Source organism: Vipera ursinii, assembly GCF_947247035.1.
Source record: "Vipera ursinii genome assembly, chromosome: 14".
Lineage (NCBI taxonomy): Eukaryota > Metazoa > Chordata > Lepidosauria > Squamata > Viperidae > Vipera > Vipera ursinii.
This window is the reverse complement of record NC_139527.1, coordinates 7,012,478-7,024,959: the sequence shown is the minus strand read 5'-3', so window position 1 is coordinate 7,024,959 and position 12,482 is coordinate 7,012,478. Positions and strand designations below refer to the sequence as shown.

Here is a 12,482-nt window from a genome sequence, read left to right as displayed (position 1 = left end):
ATACACCAGACTAGATTAGATTAGATTAGGTAAAATGAAATAGATCTGGATGGATGGATGGATGGAAATGGGTGGGTGGATAGATAGAAACAGACAAGACAGGCAGAGAAAATTTCTTCCGTCTTGATTAGAAGGACCAAACACACCTTCTTGAAAAGTGTCTCCCACAGTTGAAGGCCACCCAGGAGAAGTCCCACCCTTGAATTGACAGCACAAGGGCTCTTCAGAAGAGCCTCTCCTGCACATCTGGGGACCTCACAGCAGATGTCATTCCAGATGTGATTTGGGTCTGGGTCCCTCTGTTCAGACTCCCTAGCCACCCACCACCCTGGGCTACTTCGTAAGGTAGTTTCAACGCTCCTCAAGCCCGTTGCTCCCAAGTGTGTGGCCTTACCCTTTTTTTGCTCCAATGGTAGTTTCCACGTTTTTGCTCAGATGGGGCTGTCTTTTTCTTCCTTTTTTTTTCCTTTTCTTTAAGGCAATCACGTCACTGTGAGGACAGATGTTTTATATTGGCTTTGGAGCAAATTAGCAGCTTGCAAGAAAATCAAATGTCACTGATTTACATAGAGGAAATACAGCTTTGCTGCACAAAGGAAATTAACCAGCCCTCTGGTGTTGATCCAACGCAGCTTTCTCCACATACAATAATCTGCTACTTAAAATGAGGGGAAGAATGGGAGAGAAACACAGGCTAGTGCAGCCAAGGGGGCATTTATTCAGCTCTGGGTTTCGGTTTGCACAGGCCAACTCGTGCAGGGCCAAGACAGCTGGCTTTCAGTTTGCCTCCTCCAGTGTGTGCAGAGGCTGAATAGAGATATCGCTGTGGTGACCAAGTTGAAAAGGCGTCGCTGAACGTATAACGCACTGATTTTATTTTATTAAAAATAATAATCATAAATGCCTGCAGCGTTTTATACTTTCTGCTGTTGTTATCTTCTCCCTAGGAGAGGCTGTTACGGCTCAAAAGCATTTCTCCTGTTTTATAGATAAGAAAACTGGTGTTGTATCCGGCGTATGATTTTGGTGCGAGTGTTGCGTGTGTAACTTTCCGAGGGGAATAACCAAAGAAAACGGCAGGGATTTGTCCGGCAGGCGGTCTCTTTAAGAATCGCACCTCACTGAATGGAAGTAAAACAAACAAACAGACTAAATTTAGAATGGCAGACAAGCGACTGTGTTAAATTCAAAGAGACGTAGGCCTGAATTGCGACGAGAGTGCTGTAAGGATGGTGGGAAAAAAAAGGGTTACAGATCATGCAACACATCTCACAGTCACTTCTGATCACTTCCAAAGAGGAACTGCTGGTCGGTGTTTGAAAAAACTCTCAGAGATTTAAAAAAAAATAGTCAAAAGGGGGTTAGATTGACCCAAAAAAAAATTGCTAAAAGATCATAATGTATACCAGTCTAATCTAGCGTTTTGCGTGAGGTTGTACACCAGGGTGAAATCCTAAATAGAAGGGCCATTTCCATAATACGGTAATCCCCATCCATATGTTTTTCTCCTCCTGATTGACCACCTCTGAGCACAGAAGAACATCGATTTCTCCAGGAGCTAAATTTAGGGTGGAGGAAAAAGAAGCATACTGTGTTTGTGTTGGGAAACTGCCAGCTAGGCTGGGAGGGGGAAGGTGTCAAGCGAGGGCCTGTCTTAACAGTCCTTGCATAGCTGTAGGCTACATAAGCTTGACTTCCCCCACGATCCATGAAGCCTTCTTCTCTGGTTATTCCCACGGGAAGTCAGGCATCTGGGCAGATTCTTGTAATATAGGTGGAAAGCAATAAAGTTGCTGACTTTAGCGATTTACAAGTGGCACTGTTTGCTTGTGCCTGACAATTTGCTTCTATTTTGTACCCCTTCCCATTTGTCCAACCTCCGTTGCACTGTGGAGGGAGTGGGAAATCCCTCCTTGAGTGACACCATTGCATATTACCAAGACAACAGAAAGATAGGAAAAGTCCCTATTGCCCATCTAATTCCTTTGCCTTCTTATACCAAGCAGTCTAGAGCTGAAACGTTTCAGGCAGAAAGTTCTCCAACTTCTGTCTGAAGATCCCAAGGCAGAGAAGGCTACTGTCCTTCAGAAAATTGGCTTTATTGGTCAAGAAGCTTAGAAGCACCTCTGAGCTACAATCTGCTGCCTTGTGAAGGAAAGCGATTCGGCCATTGTTTCTTGTCCTCTAGATCTAGAACAGCAGGAACAAGACTTTCCTTCTTCTAAGCCAGACATGTCAAACACAAGGCCCGGGGGCCGGATCCGGCCCGCGAAGTGGTTTCATGCGGCCCGCGAAGCCATCCTGGAAACAGTGAAGGAACGGCCCCCACTGCCTTGGCCCTGGCCCAGAGACCCTCCTCCTGCCAGAGACCCTCCGATCTGTCCCACTCCTGCCCAGGCCCCCATAGGCCCCCTTGATGCGAACGATGTAGAGTTGGCCATGCCCACCCAGTAGGCCATACGCACTCTAGCCACACCCACCCAGTAGGCCACGCCCACCCAGGCCACACCCACCCTCCCCCTTGAGGGCAACCGCAATGCTGATGCGGCCCTCAGTGAAATTGAGTTTGACACTCCTGTTCTAAGCGATGGCCATCTGGGGATTTGAAGGACATTGATCCATGTAGCCATGAAAAGTCATCCACGATTCAAGAGAGGGTTCACAGTCACTGTATGAGCCTCCTTCTTCTCATAGAGAAGTAGACTATAAACATGCAATAAATATCCTGGGAACTTAGAACAAAGAATGAGTTGGAAGGGACCTTGGAGGCCTTCAGCCTTCTGCTCAAGCAGGAGACCCTATACCATTTCAGACCAATAGTTGTCCAGTCTCTTTTTGAAAGCCTCCAGTGATGCAGCACCCACAACTTGTTCCACTGATTAATTTTTCTCTCAGGAAATTTCTCCTTAGTTCCAGGTTGCTTCTCTCCTTGGTTAGTTTCCATCCATTGTTTCTTCTCTTGCCTTTTGGTGCTTTGGAGAATAGTTTGACCCCTTCCTCTTTGTAGGAGCCCTTCAAATGTTGGAACACTGCTATCATGTCTCCCCTAGTCCTCCTTTTAATGGAGAAAGATTTAGTAATCAACCATCTGGACTGGACAGCCATTTGTCTGAAATGGTATCGGGTTTCCTGCCTGAGCAGGGGATTGGACTAGAAGACCTCTAAGGCCAACTGTTACTCTGTTAAATCTTTGCCAACCAGCTCACTTCCTCACTTGCACGGAACTCCTTAATGTTTTTGGCTCTTGGGCGAATGGGTAAATATATATATTTACCTTTACCTTTACCATATATATGGTGCTAATTGTTTCTGACTCTAGGGGCCGGTGCTCATCTCCGTTTCAAAGCCGAAGAGCCAGCACTTGTCCGAGGATGTCTCCGTGGTCATGTGGCCAGCATGACTAGACGCCAAAGGCGCACGGAACGCTGTTACCTTCCCACCGTAGCGGTCCCTATTTTTCTACTTGCATTTTTACGTGCTTTCAAACTGCTAGGTTGGCAGAAGCTGGGACGAGTAACAGGCGCTCACTCTGCTACGCGGCACTCGGGATTCGACCTGCCAAACTGCCGACCTTCTGATCGACAAGCTCAGCGTCCTAGCCCACTGAGCCACCGTGTCCCTTTATATACATATATATATATATATATACACACACACATACATATATACATTCTTAAAATCCCTTTTCTGATTTTGCCTCTTCTGCAGAAGGACATGTCATTGAAGCCTCAGGAGAGAAAAGAAAAATGGGAGAGACAGCCAGGGAAGAAACTTCGGGAAAGTGAACATTGTGTCTCAGCCGAACCGAGCGAAAACGGGCACAGTAACGATGCCGGCAGTTCGGGGAGAGAAACGGATCGAGGGAAAGAGAGAGTGAAAAAGAAATTTCCACTGAAGGTCCGGAAACAGGTAGGATGGAAAGACTGCTGTCTTATCTTTAGTCACGAAGGCGTCCTTTGGGAAGATTTGTTTGGCTTCGATTAGATTAGATCAGTTTTTCCCAAGCTTGGCAACTTTAAGCTATATGGACTTCAACTCCCAGAATTCCCCAGCCGGACATGCTGGCTGGGGAATTCTGGGAGTTGAAGTCCACACAGATATTATATACAGGTAGTCTTTGACTTTCAACCAGTTGCCTAGCAACCTTTTAAAGTTATGATAGGAACCACCACCACCCCCCAAAAAAAACGGTATTTATGACCTGGATTTGGAGTTCTGATGTCCACTTCTCCCATGTCATGTGACCATATTTTGGGCACTTAGGCAGCCAGCTCAGTATTGACGATCCGCTTAATGACTTACAACCGTAATTCCATGCTCAGTTGCAGTCGTAAGTCGAGGACTACCTGTATGCAAGAGACGCTGTGGAGGATACATTGATGTGTGGAGGAAGATGGTTAAGCAAAAGTTTTGCTTATGCAAAATATGGCCAGAGAAACGTTACCACGGGGATGCCAACCAGTGGTTGAACGTGCCGGACTCTAGTGGAAACTTCTTGGATTGTGTATCATGGATAGTGGATCTTCCCTGAGTGAAGCTTCTGGCGAGTGTAGGTGGCTTCGAAACACCCAAATTTGGAATCCCCCAAGATGCTATTCTTTTGTTCCATGGCAACAACAGGTCTTAAGATCCTTGTGTACCAAATTGCTTCGGATATATATATATATATATATATATATATATATATATATATATATATATATATATATATATATATATATATATATGATTAATTTTTAATTTTTAACATAACCCCTTAATAGTTGGTAAACAGCATGCTGTCTGGGTTTTATTTAAAAAACAGTCAGTAACAATGAGTTTCTATAATTCTATAATCCCCATGGTAGCTTTGCTTGGTTTTCTCTTCTCCCAATCATATTCTCCTTTGCCAACCTTGATACAATTGTTGTTTATGAAACTCACAATCTTGCAAGCTGCACACAAGGTATGATGTTCTTGGGGGTATTAGTGCCGCAAGTTGCTTGGGAACAACCAAAGTTCATAACGGGGGGGGGGGCAGAATGAGACTTGAGAGGCTTCCCTTCAACCTACTCCCTCCTGCTTTTAAAATTTAGAGGTACCCTCTGAAAATTGAGCATCTCGGGGGGGGGGGAAACGCACATACGCACAGTTCCTCCCCTTGATTTTCCTTGCCAAATCTGGGACAGGAAGGCTTTGCACATCGACAAGCTTACAGGTCATCTGTTGAACTGCTTCTTCTGCAAATAGAGTAGAAGGCGGCTGTGATGCTCCCATACAACCAGTCCTAACCCTTTCTCTCCCCACCCCACCCCACAATGCATTCAAAACTTGGTGATGTGTCTGTAACTGCTCATAGTCAAGCCTGCCCCATCCGAGCTCCATCGGCCTTTGCTTGCACTGGCATGTTGGTGCAAGGTGAAGAGAAAGAGAGAGGTGTGGCTTGTGTGACGTTGTTTGCCATTTATCACTCCGAGCCAGTCATCTGGGATGGTCTGACAGGGCAACCTGATGCTCCTGAGCACAAGAATTCCAGGGACACGGCACCGCTTCTGCAGCCAGCCAAGGCGGCTTATCCTGGTCAGAGGCCGGCAGAAAAAGCCGGCCTTAAATTCCCATCGTCTTTGCGAGTGGGTGAGATTACCCAGAGGGACGTAGTTTGGCAGGATTTTGGTGGCGAGGCAAAGGAACAGATCCCTGGCAATGACGCTCAGTTGCACAGCTCCTCCTTCCCCCCCCACCCCCTTCATTTATCTCTCTCCCACCTCGCTGATGCAAGAAGGTTGGCAGCCTAACCAGGGTTTGTCATCTTGCCTCTAGCATCTTTCCAATGTAGGAGAGAGAGAGAGAGAGAGAGACAGACAGACAGACAGAGAGAGAGAGGAGAGAGAGAGAGAGAGGCGGGAGAAGACAGGGAGACAGGAGAGAGAGAGAGAGAGAGAGAGAGAGAGAGAGAGAGAGAGAGAGAGAGAAGGAGTGAGAGAGTATGAGAGACAGGAGAGATAGACACAAGAGAGAGAGAGATGAGAGAAAGAAAGAGAAGAGAAAGATACGTGTGTGTGAGAGAGAGTTCTTTAGTTTTTATATTTTTCTATTTTGTTTTTACAAAGCATGCAAAAACAGGCAGGCAGGTAGGAAAGAAGAAGAGAGAAGGTAGGGAAGAAAGAAGAAAGGAAAGAGGGAGGGAGGAAGGAAGGAGGGAGGGAAGGAAGGAAGGAAGGAAGGAAGGAAGGAAGGAAGGAAGGAGGGAGGGAGCTTTATAAGATGAAGCCTCTTCAGGTCAAACTGGCTCCCTCGTGACTCCACGTCCATTTCCACACTCGGGACCCCGTTGTTTTCTTGGCAACACAACAAATGTGGCTGCCTCCTGCCTCCTTGCCTTGTTCTGCCTTCAGCTCTGCCCGAGAGCTGCCACGGATTGGGGAGCCACAGATGGCCCGCTTCCACCTTCTCCTAGTAATCTGCCAGTGTGGAAAACTCACAGCTGCCAAAGAAACTCACCGGGGAGTCCCGGCACCAAGTGCCGAAATGGGCAATACAGTATTTAGTCATTAGGGCTGCTCATCTAGAAGAAGCAAAATAAGGCTCATTTCAATCCATAGCAATCTGTTTGCACTGTCAGGAACTAATTTAAAAATCTGCTTTAAGCCCTGGTTAGGCATTTGGATGCTGAACGCCGCATGCAAAGTGCAGGGGAATCACTGGGCATGGGGTGACAGCAGCCACGAGGATGGCAGAAGGGGGCCACCGAGTAAAAAGGAAGACCTATTATTTTAACACAGCTTGCTCGGCGGCGCTAATCCATCTCATCCTGCCCACACACACACACACACACACACACACACACACACACACACACACACAAACACACAGCACCCAGGGGAGAGAGAGAGCAAAAAAAAAAAAAGCAACAACAGAAAAGAGAACCGAGTCGCATTTGGCTCGCTAAATATTTTCACCGCCTGCCTGCAAGGTGGAGGGATTTCAAAATTTTGACCAGCCTTCCTGGACTCAAGGCATTCCAAGGCTGGAAGGGTTGGGACGACATTTGCTGAAATTCATGCTTCTGGGCCTTATTCTGATAAGGGGATTGGAGGCTAAAACATACGAAGAACGGGTGCAGGAATTGGGCATGTCTAACTTGATGACGTGGTGGCTCAGTGGGTTAGGACGCTGAGCTTGTCGATCAGAAGGTCGGCAGTTTGGCAGGTCGAATCCCGAGTGCCGCGTAACAGAGTGAGCGCCTGCTACTCGTCCCAGCTTCTGCCAACCTAGCAGTTCGAAAGCACGTAAAAAATACAAGTAGAAAAATAGGGACCACTCCGGTGGGAAGGTAACAGCGTTCCGTGCGCCTTTGGCGTCTAGTCATGCCGGCCACATGACCACGGAGACGTCCTCGGACAAGCGCTGGCTTTTCGGCTTTGAAACGGAGATGAGCACCGGCCCCTAGAGTCAGAAATGACTAGCACGCATGTGCGGGGGAACCTTTACCTTTTACCTTTCTAACTTGATGAAAAGAAGGATTAAGGGGTAAGGTGATAGCAGGGTTTTAACATTGTGGGGGCTGCCACAAAGAAGAGGGTGTATTCTTCAAAGCACCTGAAGGCAGGACAAGAAGCAAGGGATGGAAACTAATCAAGGAGGGAAGCAACCTGGAACGAAGGAGAAATTTCCTGACAGCAAAAACAATTAACCGGTGGAACGACTTGCCTCCAGAAGTTGTAGGTGCTCCATTCCTGGAGGTTTTTAAGAAGAGACTGGACAGCCATTTGTCTGAAATGGTCTAGGGCAGGGGTAGGCAACCTTGACTTTTTCACGATTCCTGGACTTCAACTCCCAGAATTCCTGAGCCAGTCATGCTGAGGGGAAAGGGAGAGTTTCCAAGCTGAGCCATGCTGGCTCAGGAATTCTGGGAGTTGAAGTCCACGACTCATAAAGCAGCCTAGGCTCTTTTATGACTCGTGGACTTCAACTCCCAGAATTCCTGAGCCAGTCATGCTGAGGGGAAAGGGAGAAGTTTCCAAGGTGAGCCATGCTGGCTCAGGAATTCTGGGAGTTGAAGTCCACGAGTCATAAAAGAGCCGAGGTTGCCTACCCCTGGTCTAGGGTCTCCTGCTTGAGCAGGGGGTTGGACTAGAAGACCACCAAGGTCCCTTTCAACACTGTTATTGTCAAAGGCTGAGGGTACCAGTATGAGGAAGAGCCATATTTAAAAGTGGCCGTAACTCAGAGATGGGGAGACCTGGAATTTGAGTTCCACTCTAGACGCGAAACCAGCCAGGTGACCTTGGGCCAATCCCTCTTTCTCAGCCCTAGGAAGAAGAAGACTAGGGCAAACCGCTTCCGAAACTGTTGCCAGGGGAACCGTGTGAACTTCTCCATTTGATCACATGGTTCCAAAACTCGTCTCGAAGGCACCAAAATAAGAATCCAGCTTGATGTGGTGATTAAAGCCACTGGACTAGAAGTCAGGAGGACCTGATTTTCTAGTCGTGCTTTGGGCACAAAGCAAAGTTGCTGACCTTGGGCCAGTTCCTCTCTTTCAGTCTTAGGAGGAAACGGGCAGTGACAAACCATTTCTGAAATCTTGCCAAGAAAAGTAGAGAAACTTGTCCAGGCAGTCTGGAGAACCAGTCTATTGTGGCGGATAAGCCATCAGGCTAGCAACTGGGTGACCTTATCCTCTGTTCCCAACTGACCTTGGGCCAGTCCCTTCCTCTCAGACCTGGGAAGCAGGCATGGCAACCGACGTCCAAAAAACCATGCCGAGAAAACTGTGGGGTCTTCTCCAGGCCATCGTCAGGAGCCCCAAACTGACTTGAAGGCACTTAAAAGTAGCTCCAATTCAGTCCAATAGAAAGACGGGCTCTCCACCCAAACGGCAGGATACACACAGCTTGTTACTTATCTTGGCTTAGCCTAATGCGGTGTTTCTCAGTCTTGATGGGCACTTGATGATGGGACTGGCTGGGGAATTCTGGGAATTGAAGTCTGCATATCTTCAAGCAGCCAAGACTGAGAAGCCCTGGTCCAGCGCAATCAGTCAATCAAACAAACAATTAGAATAGAGCTGGAAGGGACTTTGGAGGTCTTCTAGTCCAGCCCCCTGCTCCAGCAGGAGACCCTAGACCATTTCAGACAAGGGGCTGTCCAGTCTCTTCTTAAAAACCTCCAGTGATGGAGCACCCACAGCTTCTGAAGGCAATCAGACCTTCAGGTTTGAGAGAAGAAAGCATCATATTAATTCTTTTTTCTAAGCATAAAAAGGTAAAGGTTCCCCCACACATGCATGCTAGTCGTTTCCGACTCTAGGGGCCGGTGCTCATCTCCGTTTCAAAGCCGAAGAGCCAGCGCTTGTCCGAGGACGTCTCTGTGGTCATGTGGCCGGCATGACTAGACGCCAAAGGCGCACGGAACGCTGTTACCTTCCCACTAGAGTGATCCCTATTTTTCTACTTGCATTTTTACGTGCTTTCGAACTGCTAGGTTGGCAGAAGCTGGGACGAGTAACAGGCGCTCACTCTGTTACGCGGCACTCGGGATTCGACCCGCCAAACTGCCGACCTTCTGATCGACAAGCTCAGTGTCCTAACCCACTGAGCCACCGCGTCCCTTAGCACAGACACGTCCTTAATTATAGGATGTATATACAGATAGTCTCTGACTTACAGTCGTTCATTTTGTGTCTGTTCCAAGTTACAACGGCCCTGAAAAAAAGGGACTTATCACCAGTTTTCACGCTTAACAACCGTAGGAGCATCCCCATGGTCACATGATCAAAATTCAAATACTTGGCAGCTGACTCACACGACGTTCACGGCATCCTGGGATCACGTGATCCCCTTTTGCGACCTTCTGGCAAGCAACGTCTGTGGGGGAAGCCCAGAGTCCCCGAACAACCAACCGCGTGACCAATGTTAACAGCTCCGGCGATTCACTTAAGAACTGTGGCAAGCCAGGTGGTAAAAAGGGGCAAACTCGCTTAACAGATGTTTCACTTAGCAATGTGTGGCTCAATTGTGGTAGTAAGTCGAGGACTACCTGTGCTGTAAGGGGCCTTAGAGGTCATCTAATTCCATTGCCTGCTCGCTGTAGGTTCTCTTACTAAACCGGCTCACGAAAACCATGCCTGGGAAGCTTTTTTAAGTAAAAACCTCTTCAACATGCCTGGGGCCTTGGGAATGTCTAGTCCCGGAGCACAGAGTTCGGAGAAACGAAAAAAACAAACCGGAGATAGGAGCTTTGGAGAGCTAAGTAAACAAACCGACCAACCAACCCCGGTTCCCGTGTCTGCTTTTGAAGAGAAGAGGCAGGCGACGTGGATGTTGTTTAACTACTTTTATGGCACCCGGCTCTCATAAAAAGGTTGCTGATGGTCATTGCTTACATTGTTATAAAAGAAGAGCTAAATGGTTTGCAATTTAGGGAAGCAGATTTAATTACACAAAGTAATTTACAGAAAGCTGTAATTGTATCGCTGACTCTCTCTCTCTCTCTCTCTCTCTTGGTCTCCTCTTAGATTTAATTGGCAGGCTCAGTTTTAGCACTTCTTCCTCTTGCTCTCTTTTTGTTTGTTTAATGGCCATCTCCGGGGCTGTACAGGAAATATTTTCTTTCCTTGCAAAAGGGCGGTGTTTTTTTTTAATTGTTGTTGTTAGTTTGGTCCGAACCGTGTGTCACGTTCACCTCAGATAATAAGGAAGCGCAATAATAATAATAATAATAATAATAATAATAATAATAATAATAATAATAATAATAATAATAATAATAGAAACATGTAACAGTGATACCCATTGTCATCGGGGCACTGGGAACTATGTCCAAAAACTTTGCAAAACGCATCAAGAAATTGCAGCTTCCTGCAATAACTGCAGCAAAGCTACTGCGCTACTCAGAACATCTTACATTTTAAGGAGGTACCTGGTTGATACCTAGGATGCTGGCAGCAACCTGTGTCAACCATCAGCGCCGGTCAATTTGAGTGTTCAGTTGACTGAGTTTCATGTTTTATGAATAAAAGTTGTATAATAATAATAATAATAATAATAATAATAATGAGATACCTGGTTAATATTTAAGGAGATACCTGGTTGATACCCAGGATGCTGGCAGCAACCCGTGTCAACCATCAGCGCCAGTCAATTTGAGTGTTCAGTTGACTGAGTTTCATGTTTTATGAATAAAAGTTCTATAATAATAATAATAATAATTTTTTATTTTATTTTTATTTTTATTCCATTTATATCCCGCCCTTCTCCGAAGACTCAGGGCGGCTTACAAGCTTAGCAGTAGCCTTCATTCTATGTATATGCCTGCTGATTAGGGCTTTCACACACACACCCCAAGCGGCATTATTACAAAGTCAGCTTATTGCCCCCAACAATCTGGGTCCTCATTTTACCTACCTCGGAAGGATGGAAGGCTGAGTCAACCTTGAGCCTGGTGGGACGCGAACCTGCACTCATTGCAGGCAGCTGGTGTTACTTAAGGAGGCATTAGCCCACTGCTCCACCAAGGCAATAATAATAATAATAATAATAATAATAATAATAATAATAATAATAATAATAATAATAATAATAATAATAATAAAACAGTTTTAAGATCGAACAAAGCCTAATTGTTTGGTGGAGAAAATGCTAAACTTCTCTTTCTGTCCCGGTCAAGAGAGGTTTGCTAATAAACAGAGGACCTTATTCATAATCCCCTCAATAAACAGCTTTTTGGCTCATTAGAAAGTGGGGAACTTTCTCCAGAGCAGCCCTTCCCTTTGGATCTTGGCAAGGAGCTGCTGGCAACGCATCTTAATTGGGCAGTTGTGTAGGACCTGCAACGCAGCTTTACAAACTTCCCAACAGCCAGTAGTTATTAACAGTAATTGAATACATAGCTACAAGCAAGAATATTGCTCCATCCCCATTGCTGTTGTCTACTTTTAACGGTGGACCTCTCTAGGGCAGCTGGCTGGAAACATCTAGTCCTCATCTCAGTGTGTTAGAAAAGCACATCTTCCATCAGCTGCTATTTCTTCTAAGTCTTGGATGTGCAAGTGTGGAGCAAAAAAAGAGAAAGTCTGTAGCTCAGGCTTGAATTGTGGGGTCCCTGGTCCTCTCTAGACTCAGTTGTTTTCTTACAGACATTTCATTACCCAATTAGGGAACATCATCAGTGCTAGGAGAGAGTGGAGGTGATGGTGGTAGCGGTGGAGGAAGAGGAGGAGCAGGAGCAGAATGACGGCTACTGGGGGTCCTTGGTGCCCTCTCAGCTTGGTGGCTTTCTTGTAGACGTTTCATGACCCAGCTAGGCAATGAGTGCAGGTTCGAGTCCCACCAGGCTCAAGGTTGACTCAGCCTTCCATCCTTCCCAGGTAGGTAAAATGAGGACCCAGATTGTTGCGGGCAAATAAGCTGACTTTGTAATAATGCCGCTTGGGGGGTGTATGAAAGCCCTAATAAGCAGGCATATACATAGAATGAAGGCTACTGCTAAGCTTGTAAGCC

The 12,482-nt window shown here is 46.5% G+C and overlaps 1 protein-coding gene across 1 annotated transcript in view; it reads left to right on the top strand.

The window, feature by feature from the left end:
• Nucleotides 1-12,482, top strand: part of FBRSL1 (fibrosin like 1) — a 504,421-nt gene that overhangs the window by 122,299 nt on the left and 369,640 nt on the right. The window contains 1 exon segment of the mRNA XM_083373413.1: nt 3,709-3,909. Coding sequence (XP_083229539.1) covers nt 3,709-3,909 — 201 coding nt within the window.